The sequence below is a fragment of the Neltuma alba genome, unplaced genomic scaffold, assembly GCF_004799145.2.
Source record: "Neltuma alba isolate B1F8T4 unplaced genomic scaffold, ASM479914v2 tig00012124_pilon, whole genome shotgun sequence".
In the NCBI taxonomy this organism is placed as follows: domain Eukaryota; kingdom Viridiplantae; phylum Streptophyta; class Magnoliopsida; order Fabales; family Fabaceae; genus Neltuma; species Neltuma alba.
In genome coordinates, this window is record NW_021636676.1 from 121,037 (window position 1) to 137,772 (window position 16,736).

Genomic DNA, 16,736 nt, shown 5'->3' on the forward strand with positions numbered 1-16,736 from the left:
CTCTTCTAAAACCACTGGTTTAAGATTTTAAAGATAAAATCAAACTAGGATTAAATTTAATAAATTGAAAAGGTATTAACTGTGTAATAAATTAATGCCTTTTATTTTTGGGGATAAATTTAAAACTAGAATTCAAATAGTCAAAAATAATAATTGAATGAAAAAGATGAGAATGTATAGGCAGGGCGCTTAATCCGGGTCACATCATATAACTTGTAAGTTCCGAGTTACAAGGAGAAGTCATGCAGTGATGCAATGCACAAATCACACGACTATTATCTATGCTGGTAGATTTATATGAGATTCTATATATGATCAACAGATATGGTTCATTTAAAACACATCTTAACGTTTTTATAACTAGAAATTCTTCTCTCTCTCTCTCTGCCAGCAGAAATTCTTAAATTTAGGCAATAAGGATGGATTTTATCGCCAGAATTCATGAATTGGGATAATTAGATATGAAGGCCAAAAATTCAGTCCAAAAAGATATGAAGGCAAAAAAAAAAGAGGATATTTACTTAATTAGAGTTACTAAATTAGATTTTATGCGTTGGCATGCGAAGTTTAGTATTAACGTTAATTATATGCTGGAAAAAAAGATGGATATAATTTTTTTCAATCCGATAATAAATCATAAATTGGCATCCTAAAAAAATTCGGATCATAAATTTTTTAACGCTTGTGTCTTGTATGACGAGATATAATTTTCCGGTTTGATTCCTTCGCATGAAATTTCTTTTTGATTTTGCCAAACCAAGACCACAAAAAAGAGAAGAAAAGAAAAGGATATCCGCATCTTGCTCTTCAACGCACCCAATCGCTTTATTTGAAAAAAAAAAAAATTGTTTACCAAATCAAATTTAATTTATATAAAATCTTTGACGACAATTTTGTAGATTCAGAGATAACATGGATTGCGGCCAATGAGGGCCCACACGAATTAATTTAATTAGGTTTTAATTAAGCGTGTGGGGCCCCCCCTGCCTATAAAGTCCCACCCTCGCCTTGTTCTTCAGGTTTTCAAGGTCCAACTTCTAAACTCCACACTCCTCCTCGACTTTCCGGTGATACACTTGTTTCCGCGGGCGAACCTTGCGAATCATGGACTCCAAACACACTCCCACTCTTAAATTCCTCTGCAGCTACGGCGGCAGGATTCTTCCCCGTTCTACCGACGGGAACCTCCGTTACGTCGGCGGCCACACCAGAGTCCTCTCTGTTGATCCTTCCATATCCTTTTCAGGTTTGTTCCTCTGTTTTTATTCTCTTATTAACGTTACACACGTGATTTGATTTGGATGATTCTATTATGCCAGTCAAAACTGATCTTTTTTTTGCTGTTTACAGACCTCATGGTAAAGCTTGTAGAGTTCTGTGGTTCGTCCGTAACCTTGAAGTGTTCATTGCCCAGCGGCGACCTCGAGACGTTGATTTCCATTACTAACGATGAGGATTTGGCCATTATTATCCAGGAATATAAGCGAGCCTCCTCGGCTAAGGCTCACCCGTTGAAGATCAGAGCCATTCTTTCGCCGCCCAGGTCTCTCAAGAAAGTATCTCCTGCTTCGTCTTCGCGATCGAGCGCCGAACTCTCTTCAACTGGATCGGCTCACTCCTCCAATGAATCGTTGCCGTATTCCCCTGTATATCGTGTTCTCCGTCCGGTCACGTATCCGGTAGGATTCCGTTACGGGTCGGGAAAAGCTTGCTGCTATTCCGGCCAAGTCGACAGAAGCTTTCGATTCTTAAACCGGAAACCTAGCTGCCCCAATTTCTGCCACTGAGTTGATTCTCGTTCGACGAATTAGGGTTTTAGGACTATTTCGAATTCGGATAACACATAGAACATACTTGAATTTAAATAGATGATGATGAAAACTTTAGTTGAAGTAAAAATATATGGAGTACATATCAAAAGAGCGGAGTACAGTTTATTTAACACGATGATTTTGTTTAATTTGATGTTTCTGGATCGCCTTGAGGGTTCAAAGTTCTCGATTAATTATTAAGAATATAGGATTGCAATTTCCAAAGGATTAGGATTTCATTCCGATGACGTCGGAGATATTCCCGTCTCTAGTCCTTGAGTTAAAATTCTGGGTTCTGGGACGCAGATTTTCCGTGTGAATTTGACTAACGTGTGTGCCCTCACCAATGAAAAAGGTGTTAGGGTGGAAATAAATTTTAAAAATATTTTTGCTCGGTTAAGAAAGAAGTGTTCTTTGACCCCAAAGACCCGGAAGAGCAAGCTTCGCCCCAATTTACCGGTCAAAATATTCTTGTTGCTTGGTAGCAACGGTCCAAACCCTACCAATATTCTGTGACTTTCCTTTTTTCCCCAACTTGCAGCTCACCAGGCCATGAGGATGGTGACTGGTAGTACTATTTCACACATTTGATTCTTCTTAAAACCCAAGACAACGTGAAGAAATAGTCCATAAGAGCTGCTACAGGCTCGTTGGACTAATTATTTTTATTTTTGTTTAATTATTGAAATGCACCAAACAATAATCGGTCCAGAGGGATTTGACTATAGAGAAAAAAGCTCCTAGGATCTATCTATCATCAACAACACAATTAGAATTGGATTATTGGGGAAAAGTTTGGATTCTCTGAATATATGGTTTTTTTAAAATCAAAACATTTTAAAAAATGAAAATAAATATGATCATGCTATCAATGTTAATTAATATAAAATGTAAAAAATATTAGGAAATTGCATTAATGATTTGCATTACTCAAATAGTTCAAGCTTTCTCCGGATCGTTGAATCATATCAACCCTGATTCTTACAAGAAGAATCTGCTCAACGGTCTACTTGGTCATTCTGTTTCCAATGACATCTTAGCAAAGGAGGTTAACATGCTGTTTCATTCTTTTTCTAGTCACTCTTTTTCACACGACTGATGTTTTACTGAATTCCCTTTTCTCAGTTCCTTTAATGTCGGTCTTAGTTGTATAATTCTCCCTTTTATATATAACTGATTTTTTTATCCACCAAAATGATTTGGCCACTAGCCAATAACTTGGGTTAAATTCGCCTGTGGGACGATTTTATTTTAAACTTAATTGAGTTGTGATGACTTGTATGTATTGATGACTGCACAAATATATTAAAAAAAAAATCATATTTAAAGGTCAAAATTTAAACATTTCAAAATAAAAGTTCTTAACATTCTACTAGAAGAAAAATATATAATAAAGATTGTATTGCTTTGAAAAAAATATTTATTGTTTTAAATAGTCAGCATTACAACATCAAAATTGTGAAGTTTTGAAATAATGGTGACTTTTTTCCTAGTATTTTTTTGGCAGGGTCAAACTCTTGTAGCAGTCCTATTATTAATGGTCTTAAAAGTCACATTCGACGCTCTAACTTTTTTTAATTTTTTAATTTAGACCAAATTTTAAATTGTGTTTGATGTCGCTTTTTAGTTTCAAGCATTTGGAAAGTCAAAAATATTTGAGGATCCAGCCACTGACACTTTTGCAAGAGTGGTTATTTTTCTATTAGAGAGAATCCATTACCTCTGATTCTAATTATAAGAGTTAGTTGACTAATTTAAATAGATTAGAAAAAAGTTAAGTTAACTATTTGTCATAAATAGATGTTATCTTTCCTGAAATATCCTTACCATTGTTAGAAGGATTACCTTAGAAAAAATACATAAATATGAGAGATAAAGTGGACTGGGGATATATTTAGGATTAAATAAAAGTCAAACGATGTCTTATATTAAGAACCGGAGATAGTATTAAATATCAGTATCTTTTTCAATGAGCATTTATACATTGATGCGCTATATGTGTTATGATTTTTGAGGAGCTGATTAATTCTTTCTACTGAACTCAATGGATCTTTGTGTTTGAGATGGGATAACTCTTGTCATATTGAAACACGAGTGCGCGTTTAAAAATCGACATAAACACTCTAAAAATTTTTTTATATAAGAAAATTTTCATTTTATATTTACTACTACTTCCATTCCTAGATATTGGTAAATTAGTTATTTATAAAACGTGTTAAGAGATCCTGTTCGGAAATGAGGTTGGGACGCGTTCCTTTCTAAAAAGAGAAAATAGGAAAGAGATAGGATGCGGGGTGATCACTGATGAATTGCTGGTGTGTTGCGTGGCATCATCTGAGCGATCTCTGCGGCTTTTCTGAGAGCTTTCCGCCTCCCAAGTCCCAACCCTCACTCTGCAGCACACGTCATTGCACGCATTCCCATCATCATTCTTGCTTTATGCTTCGCTTCCTCCTTCCTTCCAACTCAAGCAAACATTTCCTCCCTCCCAAGTTGACGAGGTCAACCCGGTCCTGCGTATGCCACGCGTCCTGCCTTCAATTTTTAACATCCATTAAGGAATCATTTATAATTAATTAATTGATATTTCCAAAACAACCTTTATTTTCTTTTGTGACTACAATTGCCCTTGTTTTAACAGCATTGCAGGTTATAGAAAGAATTGTGCTAGAATCACATTTTTTATAATTTAATTATAAGTGTAAAAACTCTATATTTTGCATGTCCATCCAGTATTCTAGGTTGGTTCCTTGATATGAGAAACTCAACAGGGCCCAACTAATTTGGATTTGAGTATTTTGGGCCCCTTTCGAGTGGCAGCTTTGCCACCTGTGTTGCTACATTCTTAAGTTTTGAACTCAAAACTTTTGGTTAAGCTAAAATAACTTTGTTGTCAATTGATTTAAACGCTCGGTGGTTTATAAGTGTAAGGACTCTGTTTCATATTATGAGACATTTTTCAGCTCAAAAAAAATATTATACGACATTTTTTTTTTGGCTAAATTGTACACACTATGGATATGATTATATTGCCAAATTGAAGTGACCTATAGAAACTCCGTTTGATATGGGGAAAATGAAAAAAAAAAGAGGGAAAAAATTTAATCAATTTGATTAAGAAAAATAGAAAAATGAGATTATAAAATTTTGATAAAGAGAAGATTTAAAATAAAAAAGTAAGAAAAATTAATTAAAAATTTTTAACATCATTTTTAAAATTTTTTTGAATTGAATTCATTAAAATTTTTCTTTTCTTTTCCTTCCACTCCAATTCCCTCCTGCTAAACCAAACAAAGGGTTAACATCAAGCATAACCAAGAGTGTGCAACACAAGCAAAAGAACAGCAAGCAAACTGCAGCAGTATGCGGGGCCAATGCATAATTTTGCACTGGAATTTGCACTTAAACCGATGTTCTTACAAACAAATATGAAAGTTCATACTGATGCACAAGTTCTTCAAACAGTTTCTTGCTCCACTTCCTCTGCATTGCCAGCAGCATCATTATCAAAGTCTTCCTTCTCTCGTTATCGGTAGAGGTTTTCCAGATAGGTTCATATTCATCTTCCTGATTTCGTTGCACTGAAATGATTCATACCAACACTGAGGAGAGACCACTTGGCATTTTTTTGTATCCTAAACGAGGGCCATTCTCTCCAATGCAACCACATTTTGCAGACTTAAAAGTGAACGGCTTTGTGCTTGATTACTCCCTTAATGCACTGTGAAGCTCTTCTAAGAGAATTAAACAGGTATGGTAACTAGTCAAAAGAAAAAGTCAGCATAGTTCATATCATCAAAGCAGATGAATATCGAAAAGAAAAGGAATGCAATGGATTTTCTTTGAGGAGGTCTCTGTTGGTTCACTCCTACGTAGAAGCCTAATACTTTAACTATTCAATTTTTATTTCATGCATTTCTTATTTATGAAAAAGAAAAAAAGAAGAAGGAAAACCTGGTAAGAGTTGACTTGCGTGGCTGCCATAAGTGTGAACTGTGAAGCAAGAGAGGAAAAAGAGAGTTCTTGGTTTTACTTTTGAGAATTCATATTGGTTCTGTTTTCAGCCTATACAACCTCTGATCAGAACAACGATTGGAAGGCGATTTCTTATTTCTTATCGGATTTGACTGAATTTTTTCGTGGAGGTTCCCAACATACTGATCTTTTCAGCCTATCGATCACTAACGAAGACTGCATGCTTGTAAAGTACAAGCTGCTTCATTTACTCTGCTGATCTGTATCCTATGGAACAATTCAGATGTTGGTAGCATGTAGCAATCCATGGCAAGTTAATCTGTTTCAGACCAGGAATCGCCATTCGCCAATATAAGCTATGTCAAACATAGAAATACCAGCAGCTTACCATTTCTCATATGATTTTGAATTTCTGAGCTAACTGTGTGCGCAGAAGTGCGATTTCGAAAATAATGGAATAGAAGTATGGAAGACAGGAAAATCGATCGGAGGTAAACTCTCTGGTCTTCGTTAAATGGGGAGAAGGAATGAGTTCTTCGTTATGGAGATGAGGCCACTGAGAAACGACGTCGTGGGGATCGTCTTCGTCGGCAGTGGGAACTACGTCACATGCGCCGGACACTGAACATTTTGTGAATTACTACAGCTTCGGCTCTCAAATCTAGGACTCAGGAGCCCGGCCTTTATGGTCAGAGAAGAGTCAAAAGGTGGCCTGATTATATCTTGATCCCTTAGAAACGATTCATGAAGACATAACTCCACTTACTTATCACTATCAGCATTCTTACCCTTGACTTGACGCCAGTAAAAGCTCGAACAGCAACTTCATTCCTCTCACTCAGGCTCAGCAGAATGATCATGAGCCAGCTCCTTATTTCTAAAGACCCATTAAGGCTCTTGTATTAATGATCATCAATTCTTAAACCCAGAGGGATGCCAAACCAGACCAAGGCGCCCTGGGCCCAGGCTTGTTTCTGTTGCTGCGCGACAAAATAGACCGTACAGGTCTACATTGAGGTGGTGATTTAAAGAACTTATTATACTTGGTCATTAAAGATTGTTGGAACTGTAAATAAAATCATAATGATAGTTTAAAATTTGTAAATTTTTAATATAAAATTCAACCACTAAATAAGTATTTGAAACCTTTAAATATATATTTCCAATTTTTCTTAAAAATAAGATTAAGATCTAGGTTTTGAAAATAGAAAATATGCCTTTACAATTTTAGCATGATTAATATCACTTTGAATTTTCAAAATTTGATCTCGCCTTTGTAATTTGGTATTTAAAATTTCACCTTATTTTAATTTTAACTTGTGAAAATTTACAGACAACTCTACACGAGAGATACCATGTATCTATATATCACACTGGATATTTAGTTAACATTATAGAAAATAGAATTGCAAAATCTGGAAATTACAAAGGACTTGTCAAGCGTTCAGAGGCATCAAAGCCTGCTAGGGTAAACTTCTACCAATCCTTTTCTTTTTTCCATAATGTATCTCTTTCATCATCTTGGAAGCCCTTCATCTTCTGTAAGTTCTTTTGCTGCCGGCTAAACATGTTACTTCTGGTAACGTGCCGACAATGTGGAATAGAATGAAACAAGTAAAGAAAGTCCACTCATTTCCAGTATCTTCCCGCTTCTTTTCCTGAAACCGCTTGGCACCGTAACAAAGCGTACGAGCTACACGATCGCGTTCCAAGAAAAGGCTCGGTTTTAATGGCATTCAAAAATCAAAAGCTGACGTACTAATCAGTAAACCACGAGCAAACCATCTTACGCAAGTTACGATGCAGCCATAATCCTTTTGACCCGTTTTCTCCTTAATCGCAAACTCCATAAAACCGGCTATATTCGTGTCCTTTTCCTTCCACTTCCACGTTTTCTCGTGCTTTCGTCCACCGAAGCGACCCAAACTTTGCTTTATCAGTAAACCCCATTGAAACCCTTTTTCCTTTTAGCATTATTCCCTGCTTTGCAGCTTCCATAGGCGACATTTTTTTATTTCAATGTTGAGACTTTACGTTTGTGTTTTAGAAGCTAAAGACTTGCCCGTGAAGAATTCCTACGTGAAACTTAAACTAGGCAAGTTGAAGTCCAGGACTAGGATATTGAGGCACACCTTCAACCCTGTTTGGTATGAAGAGTTCGTTTTCAGGGTTCATGACGCACACGAGGAGCTTATTGTTTCTGTTTTCAATCATAACGATGAATCTGTAGTCGCCAACGGTTGTCTCGATTTGTTGGGCGAGGTATGGATTCCTGTAGGCTCGGTTGCCTGTGAGGATAAGCAAACCTTGCCGCCTACATGGTTCTCTCTTGAATGTCCCAAGAGTGGGAAATTTGTCAATATATACTGTGGTTTGTTAAATTGTTTCCCTGTCTATGCTTAAAATTATCTTGTGAGATTGCATTTTCAGCGTTAGTTTTATCAATGGGCTCATCGAACAAGTTTTGGATTAGAATTTTAGAATGATGTTGTGTTAGAATGTCTAATGGAACGATCTGTGGATGCTTGTTTTCTAATATTTTAATCTGAAATTTACAGATTAACATGCACGGGGCTAATTTATGAATTTGTCGCATTTTTCTATAAACAATTACAGGAGTATTGGAAATTGTGTACTGGGACGACAATTGGTCTTTCATGCATCGGGTTTCGAGTAACTGGTTTATTACTTTTTTATGGCCTAGAAGTTCGCTTCTTTCTCCTTACTCTAATTTACTTATTCTAGTTAGCCTGAAGATTAGTAGTATTTGCTCAGGATTTGAAATGGAAAAGCTATAATTTAATGCATCTAAAGGATGGTTTAATGTGCTACTGCTGCTCTTTTGCGTCTTCGATCACATTTTCAGTCTGCTCTGTTTGTTCCAGTTGATTATTCCATTGTTAAGGTATACTCTAATATTTACTTATATACTCAGGGAAAATTCTCCTTACTACTTCTCTTCGTGGTAAAGGGCATGCTTCTTTCCTCAATCATATGCATCCTCCAAGTTCCGGTATTGCTATGGAGGACTCTAAAGACTTGGCAGGTCCACATATTTCATCTCAGGACATTTTTATCCCCAAAGTACCTCGCTGTAAAATGCCTGAAGGGAAACAGTTGATGAAGGTTGTTGCTAAATACGCCAATCGTTTGGATAAAGTTTTCACTAAGAAAGAAGAAAGTTCAAAAGGTGATGATTCTTCAGAACCATCCACTTCATTATCTGATAATGAAGAAATTGTTCGTGATGGTCCATCTCCTTGTAGCTTTGAAGAAGCCATTGCATTAATGGAGTCAAGAGATCATAAACTGGAAATGCCTGAAAATCTGCCTGCTGGTATCCTGGTAGATCAGATTTATCTAGTGTCTACTTATGATCTTAATGCACTCCTTTTTGCGCCCGATTCACAGTTCAGGAGAGAGTTGGCAGAACTGCAAGGAACAACAAATGTTCAAGAGGGGCCCTGGACATGGAAATCTGGAGACATGTCTTGCTTAACACGAGTTGTTTCCTATACACAAGCTCCCACGAAGTTAGTTAAGGCAGTTAAGGCCACCGAGGAGCAAACCTATGTTAGGGTGAATAAAGAGGAATATGCTATACTTGTTGGTGTAAGCACACCCGAGGTCCCATACGGAAATTCATTTAAGATTGAGTTGCTTTACAAGATAATGCCCGAAAAAGAGCAATCTGCAGAAAAATGCTCTCATCTTGTGGTGTCTTGGGGCATTGTCTTCATGCAAAGCACAATGATGAAAGGCATGATAGAAGGGGGTGCTCGTCAAGGACTGAAGGAGAGTTTTGATCAGTTCTCTAACCTACTTGCTCAGAAATTTAAGAAGCTAGACACCTCTAATTTATCAAACAAACAACAGGTCTTGTCAACTATGCAAACAGAAGATCTGTCCAATTGGCGGCTGGCAATCAAATATTTTTGGAACTTTACAGTAGTTTCCACCATTGTCATGTTTTCATATGTGTTGGTGCATATCTTCCGCTGTGGTCCAAACGAAATCCGAGGCTTGGAATTTAAAGGCCTAGAATTGCCAGACAGTTTTGGAGAGCTCATTACGAGTGGAATTCTAGTCATCCAGCTGCAGCGTGTCTACAACATGCTCTTTCACTTTTTCCAAGCTAGATTTCAAATGGGTAAGTTTAATGTGCTTATAAGCTGGACAATTATCCCAACTATCATTTGTATTTCATTTTGAGAATTCCCGTGCTTGCTATTTCGGTTTAGGCTTCATCGTAGGGTTCAATGATGAGTTCCATCCGTTTTGACAGGAAGTGATCATGGTCTGAAAGCCCATGGGGATGGATGGATTCTAACTGTGGCCTTAATTGAGGGGGTTGATCTGGCATCCTTAGAGTCATCGGGGTTATCAGACCCTTATGTGGTTTTCACCTGCAATGGAAAAACAAGGTCAAGCTCTGTCAAGCTTGAGACAAGAGCTCCTCAATGGAATGGTGTGGGTTCCCCCCCCCCCCCCTAATAATTTAATTTGGTACTTATTTGCATTAATATATCTTTTACATGGATGTATGTTTACTGGTACTCTATTAATCTTTCAATGAATATGCAGAAATATTAGAGTTTGATGCGATGGAAGAACCGCCATCAGTTTTAAATGTGGAAGTTTTCGATTTTGATGGTCCATTTGACCAGGATGTTTCCCTTGGACATGCTGAAATCAATTTCTTGAAGCACACATCTACTGAATTGGCGGACATGTGGGTTTCCCTAGAAGGAAAGTTTGCGCAGTCATCCCAATCAAAGTTGCATTTGAGAATATTTTTGGACAATAATAAAGGAGTTGAAACAATTAGGGGGTATTTAATGAAGAAGGGAAAGGAAGTAGGCAAAAGGGTAAGACACTAAGGACCAGATATCTGATTTGTCAATTTGCCTTATTACATGCTTCTCTGAGCATTAGTATGTAATCATTTTTAAAAAATGTCTTGTAATATTGTTTCTTTCTTCTGGCCTTAACGCTGCTAACTATAGTCAACCCAAAAAAGAAAAAAAATAAAAAGAAAAAGAAAAGCTCTACTGCCAACTTGTTCTGTGTTTTGTTTTGGAGCTGTATATCTAACCATTGACAAGTGGATTGCAGCTGAATCTTCGATCCCCTCAAAGAAATTCCACATTCCAGAAATTGTTAGGTTTGCCTCCAGAAGAGTTTCTAATCAGTGATTTCACCTGCTACCTGAAGAGAAAATTGCTTTTACAGGTTCTGTGTATGGTTGATACGTTTGTTTAAAACTTCACGCACTGTATTAGTACTGAAAAATAGAATATTGTTGGATACCATGGCATAAGGAACTTACCACAATAATGTATCTGGACATATTGAACCTCATAAACCTTAAGATATATGCCTTTTGGTTGCAGGGTCGGCTGTTTCTCTCTGCAAGAATTCTGGGTTTTTATGCCAACTTTTTTGGGCAGAAAACCAAATTTTTCTTCCTCTGGGAAGATATTGAAGACATGCAAGTGCTCCCTCCTTCATTGGTGTCAATAGGCAGCCCTACACTAGTCATAATTCTGCGAAAGGATCGAGGTCTTGATGCTAGGCACGCCGCAAAGAGTCAAGATGAGGAAGGCAGGCTTAGGTTCCATTTTCAATCATTTGTGTCATTCGGTACAGCCTCCAGGTATTGTGATTCTTCATGTTTAGGTTCACATTATGATCTGCAGAATCGACGAATTTTTCTCCTTTTACCTGCAAGAAGAAATCCTTGTTTTAAAGCAGGACAATAAAGGCCTTGTGGAGGACAAGAACATTGGACCCTGATCTGAAAGCACGTCTTGCAGAAGAGCAGGGGGATCAAGAGGAGGGCTCTGTGGTTCCTGGTGACTTTGGGTCTATGCTGGATGAGGAAGCAAAAATGTCCAAGATTTACTCAGCAGAATTTCCAGTCAAGGTAAGTTGGTGGTTGCTAGTCTCACGGACAAGACTAAGTTTTTTCATGTTATTTCATGGATCGAACAAAAGACAAGTTGGTTAGAGACCAGAAATAATACTTTTGTTCACCTTATTTCTAATGGTTGAACTTAAGCATCGATGCGCTTGGAAGCTTCATGGCCTTTTGAATCAGCATTGAAAGTTTCTATTGCTATCTGAAAAATTAACTGATTCCTCTTGATTTAAGCCACTGAATTTGGCCTGGAGTAGGCTGTCATGTATCTTTGGTTCTTTGCTTACAAAATCCTTAGGCTGATCAGATCAAGAAAATCATGAATAAACATGTAACTATGTTGGCCTCAACTTTTATAGATAGACCATTTTTTTTTATTTGCTTACGCATCTTTTATAATTTTTTGGGTCTACCTATCTTTTGTACACCTGACTACCTTAGGATGTTGTCTTGCTCTTTGCCCCTGAAAACTGCCATATTTCTTCCCACTAGATGAGTGTGTACTTATTCCCTTTGTATTTACAAAGTTTCGGTGGCTTTATTGTGCGTATCACTCTTGTAGATGAGAACGGTGCTGGAACTGTTTGATGGAGGAAACTTGAACATAAGATTATGCAGCGAACTGGATGTATTAATTATGGAACAACCTCCTGGGAATCTGTAAAACCCGATGTCTTTCAAAGGAGAGTATCTTACAAATTCAGCCGCCAGGTATCAGTTTTCGGTGGTGAAGTCACATGCACACAACAAAAAGTCCCCATTGAAAACACTGAAGGTTGGATTGTGAACGAGGTCATGGCCCTTCACGGTGTTCCGTTTGCTGATCACTTTCGTGTATGTGACCCTGAAAACTCATTTTTCATATCTCAGAAAATTCTTTGGTAGACTGAACCTATCTAGACTAGATATATATGGAAGCATTTCATGAATATTTTTCAGCGAGACACAGCTTTGTTCTGCGTACGTGTCTCGTCATGATTGGTTTGGTCTCCAAATATCTGGCTCATTTTGTTCCAAAATTGGGGTTTCACTTCCTGATTTGTTTTTTAAAATCCCTGCCTGCAGATCCATTTTAGACACCGATTCAGAAATCTCCGGTGGATGACTGCGCTTGCAAGTGCGAAGCTTACATTAAGATAATATGGTTTAAAAGCTCCAAGTTTCAGCAAAGGATCAATCAAAACATAACGGCTAAGTTTACAAATCGATTGAAGGAAATATTTGAAATGCTTCAAAAAGAGGTTTTGTTCATATCTCAGAAGGATAGCTCCATTGAAGCTTTAAGCTAGCATTCAGTACAGATGTATCCTCATTTCTGGCATATCTGTTCAGTTATGGCAGCGTGATGTTGTTGTTTTGTTTAATGCCAGTTACACTGACTTTCTTGATAGTTTTGGAGTTTTTTTTTTTTTCTTTTTTTCCCCGATAAGGAGTTTTGGAGTATTTTAACCCACTGAAAAACAAGGGACGAAACAGGGGCAGAATCCAATTATCAGTGTTCATGTCATCGGAACCCCATCAAAGAAGAATGGGAATCAATGAATTCACCGAGACTTTCTTGTCGGTTTTTTTCTTTGTAAAAGCAAGAAAATTCAGCTTATATATTACTAGTAGTAAAATATTTTCATCTCTTTTTTTTTAAATAATGATTTATCTTGTTGACAAGCATTTAGTAGTAATGATTCAACTTGTTTTAAAGTCGGTGGAATTGATGTAATAACTCAATTAGGGAATGAAAATCTTTCTAGAAATTGATTATCATTATCATTATTATTATTATTATTATTATTATTATTATTATTAATGGAAATCTATTTTACTCTACAAAAAAATTACAACTTATATGATTGCTGATCTTGTTTTTTTTCCTTCCTCTAATAACGAGAAAGTTTTACTCTGAGAAGTATTTGAAAACATAGAACGGATGACAGTTATGACAGTTGTAACTGTAACAAGAGAAGGTGTAGAAGTGACACGTGGGAAGTTAGTTGCATGAAATTCGGTTATCAGTTAGAAAAATCCCCGCGCGAGTTGTTCACAGCTTAGGAGCAAAGCTATGCCCGCCTTATCGTAACATACGAAGGAGACCGATATTCTCAAAGCACACCCTAAAGGCCATACTTCACAGCCATCATCCTTCATCGCTCACACTCCTTCGTCACAGTCACAGAGCTACTCGTCACCACCACCACCACCAGCCATGGATCCCAACCCTGGAAGCTTCCCTCTTCTCTCCTCCTTCATATCCCGTCTCCCTCCTCTCGCCCCACTGCCTCTTCCAATCCTGAGCCCTACGATATCGAACAGCCCCGCCTCCCTTCACCCTCCGATCCCTCTTCCTCGTCCTCTTCTGGTATAAAAAATCCTGAACTTGTTGCCCAGATGCCCCGCATCACTGACCCAAAACTGTTGGCTTCCATTACCCGTACCATCTACGACGTCGCTCAGACCCGATCCATGCTCAAGGTCCTCGGCGACCGACCGGACCATGAAACCGTCGACAATGCCAAGGCCAAGCTCGCTGATTTGGACGCTCATTTGTCCAGACAGCTCGAGGAGATCGTGCTCTCGCCTAGGCCTCCTCACCTCGACGCCAATCAATGGCGGAGTCAGCAGGCCGAGAAAGAGAAGGAGTGCAGGAAATTAGCAGAGGATGAGAAGCGAGTGTATAAAGCAGTGATACAATTGGATGAGATGCACGATGCGTATGAGAAGTTGCTCAAGGACGCGGAGAAAAGATTGGAAGCGATTTACAATTCCGCCGACGGAATACCAGATCCCGAGGAAGACAAGACGGAGACAGAGGAGGTCAACGAAGAGGTCGTTGGGATTCTGCAGAAGGCCTATGGACAGGGGATAGAGCGAATTGATCTTTCGAATCGCGGCCTGAGGTTGCTTCCCGAGGCCTTTTGGCGGATTTCGGGGTTGGTGGCGCTTGATGTTTCCACCAACCAGCTGACGGTAGGCGTATTTAGATTTCGCTTAAGCCCTATTAATTAAGATTCTTAATTAACAGAATCACATTCTGATGCTGATACTGATTTTCGCATCCATCAAAGTTCATTGTAGATATCTCATATCTTTATAGCATATTCTGATTCATTTGTCCCTGTGAGTCTAAACGAACAAAAGACAGCAAAAGGAAACCGATAAAATCATCAGGAGAATCAGCACGAATTGTGCGATAACATAATTATTTTTTTCATGCATATGAAAGCAATGGCTTCTTGATATGTTTAAAGGCATAGTGCGAGTACGTTTTTACGAGTCTTATTTCTTCTCTTATGATTTTACGTATGTACGAGCATTTTGTGTAACATAACAGTCGATTCCTGACGCGGTAGCCGGATTGCAAAATCTTGAGGAGCTTAACTTATCTGCAAATCATTTGGAGTCACTTCCGGATTCAATTGGCTTGCTACAGAAGCTGAAAATCCTAAATGTCTCCGGAAACAAACTGACCGCCCTTCCTGACTCCATCTCCCATTGCAGGTATGTATGTGACAAAAACAGATACTACATAGAAATTTACAAGAGCAGCGTATTTTGCGTCTTTGTTAAGTTGTTAACTTGATAAGGTACGTACGGACTAGTGATTGGGGATCCTAGTAATATTTATCTGGACTGTTAACATAACATCCCTGTGGTAAAAGCATGGTATTTTCAGGGATTATGGCTTCTGAAAATTGAATTTTGTTGTTTTTCCACTTGTGTCTCTTTTAAAATTATCTTACAAATTGTATGAAACCCTGGTCCATTTCCATTTATGCATCCCGGGGTTTTAAAACGGTGGTGATGACAGAAAAATCTACAGATGTCTTACTTTCATGTAACATGCAACAAATTCTTCTGCTCTGATCAGAAGAATTCTTTCGTCCGGAAATTTTAAGTCTGTATGATCAATGATTAGGTCATTAGTGGAGTTGGATGCTAGCTTCAACAGTCTGAGGTATTTGCCTACAAATATTGGGTATGAATTACAGAACTTAAAGAAGCTGTTGATTAATCTGAACAAGCTTCGGTCGCTTCCCTCATCTGTTTGTGAGATGAGATCGTTGCGCTATCTAGATGCCCATTTCAATGAGCTGAATGGACTTCCAAGCGCATTCGGAAGATTGACTAACCTTGAGGTGCTGGACCTGAGCAGTAATTTCGCGGACCTTCAAGAACTTCCTGCGACATTTTGTGATCTGATTAATCTCATGGAGTTGGACCTCAGCAACAATCAGATCAGCGCGCTTCCAGATACATTTGGTCGCCTGGAAAATCTGAGGAAACTCAACTTGGAGCAGAACCCTGTGGAAGTGCCACCAAAAGAGGTTGTGAGGCTAGGAGCTCAAGCCGTGAGGAATTACATGACAACGAGGTTGGTGAACATACTAAACGAGGAAGAAAGAAACAGGGTGGCGATGCAAGAACAGGCCCAGATGGGGTGGTTAACGCGAAGCACCTCCTGGTTGAAGAGCGTCTCCGAGAACGTTGCAGAGTATGTCACGTCGCCTAAGACTCCCAAACAGGCTTATCTTAACGAGCAGCTATAAAGCGAAGGTCCTATAAGTTGGTCTCATGACCCTTGCTTCCGATTCCTGTCTGCCTGACGACAGATAATCTTTTCGGTCTTAAATTATATTTTTGGATGCTCTAATTTAGGTGTATTTTTCAAGGTGACAGTGCCAGAGTAATCATGGTATTTTCGCAATGTTATTTACATTTATCCTTGCTGCATTTTCACTGATGTCAACTTCATTTGGGGACTCTAACTAATAATTTCCTCCTAAGATGGGGTCGAGTCGATTGTGCAAGAGCCTCTCTCTCTCTCTCTCTCTCTTTGTTTTTCTGCCCAAAGAGGGACTGAAAACCTCGCAACGGGGCAGCGGAGAAAACCAATTCGCCAAATAGATTCATGTTATGTGAGCGGTTAAAATTCAACGAAAATTGGCCGAATTATAATGTAAAAATGCGACATTTGATTAAGTTGAACAATCAGCCGCGGTTAGCTGGAATGGAATTCCGACCATTTTCTTCTCCGA

General features: G+C 38.4%; 2 protein-coding genes and 1 pseudogene across 2 annotated transcripts; all 3 read left to right on the forward strand.

The window, feature by feature from the left end:
* Positions 1 to 1,031: 1,031 nt before the first annotated feature.
* LOC114723178 (uncharacterized) lies at positions 1,032 to 2,110 on the forward strand. The gene is made up of 2 exons (XM_028909337.1): positions 1,032 to 1,246; positions 1,351 to 2,110. The coding sequence occupies exons 1-2, from the start codon at positions 1,105 to 1,107 to the stop codon at positions 1,785 to 1,787; spliced, it is 579 nt and encodes a 192-aa protein (XP_028765170.1). The 5' UTR covers positions 1,032 to 1,104; the 3' UTR covers positions 1,788 to 2,110.
* Positions 2,111 to 7,805: 5,695 nt separating this feature from the next.
* On the forward strand, positions 7,806 to 13,096 carry LOC114723122 (C2 and GRAM domain-containing protein At5g50170-like). The gene is given in 11 exon segments (XM_028909278.1): positions 7,806 to 8,157; positions 8,722 to 9,936; positions 10,072 to 10,254; positions 10,371 to 10,654; positions 10,902 to 11,018; positions 11,180 to 11,442; positions 11,541 to 11,712; positions 12,269 to 12,302; positions 12,305 to 12,540; positions 12,772 to 12,784; positions 12,787 to 13,096. Coding segments are annotated over 11 exon segments (3,078 nt in total). The 3' UTR covers positions 12,996 to 13,096.
* Positions 13,097 to 13,680: 584 nt separating this feature from the next.
* LOC114723110 (plant intracellular Ras-group-related LRR protein 1-like) lies at positions 13,681 to 16,431 on the forward strand (annotated as a pseudogene).
* The last annotated feature ends 305 nt before the right edge of the window (positions 16,432 to 16,736 follow it).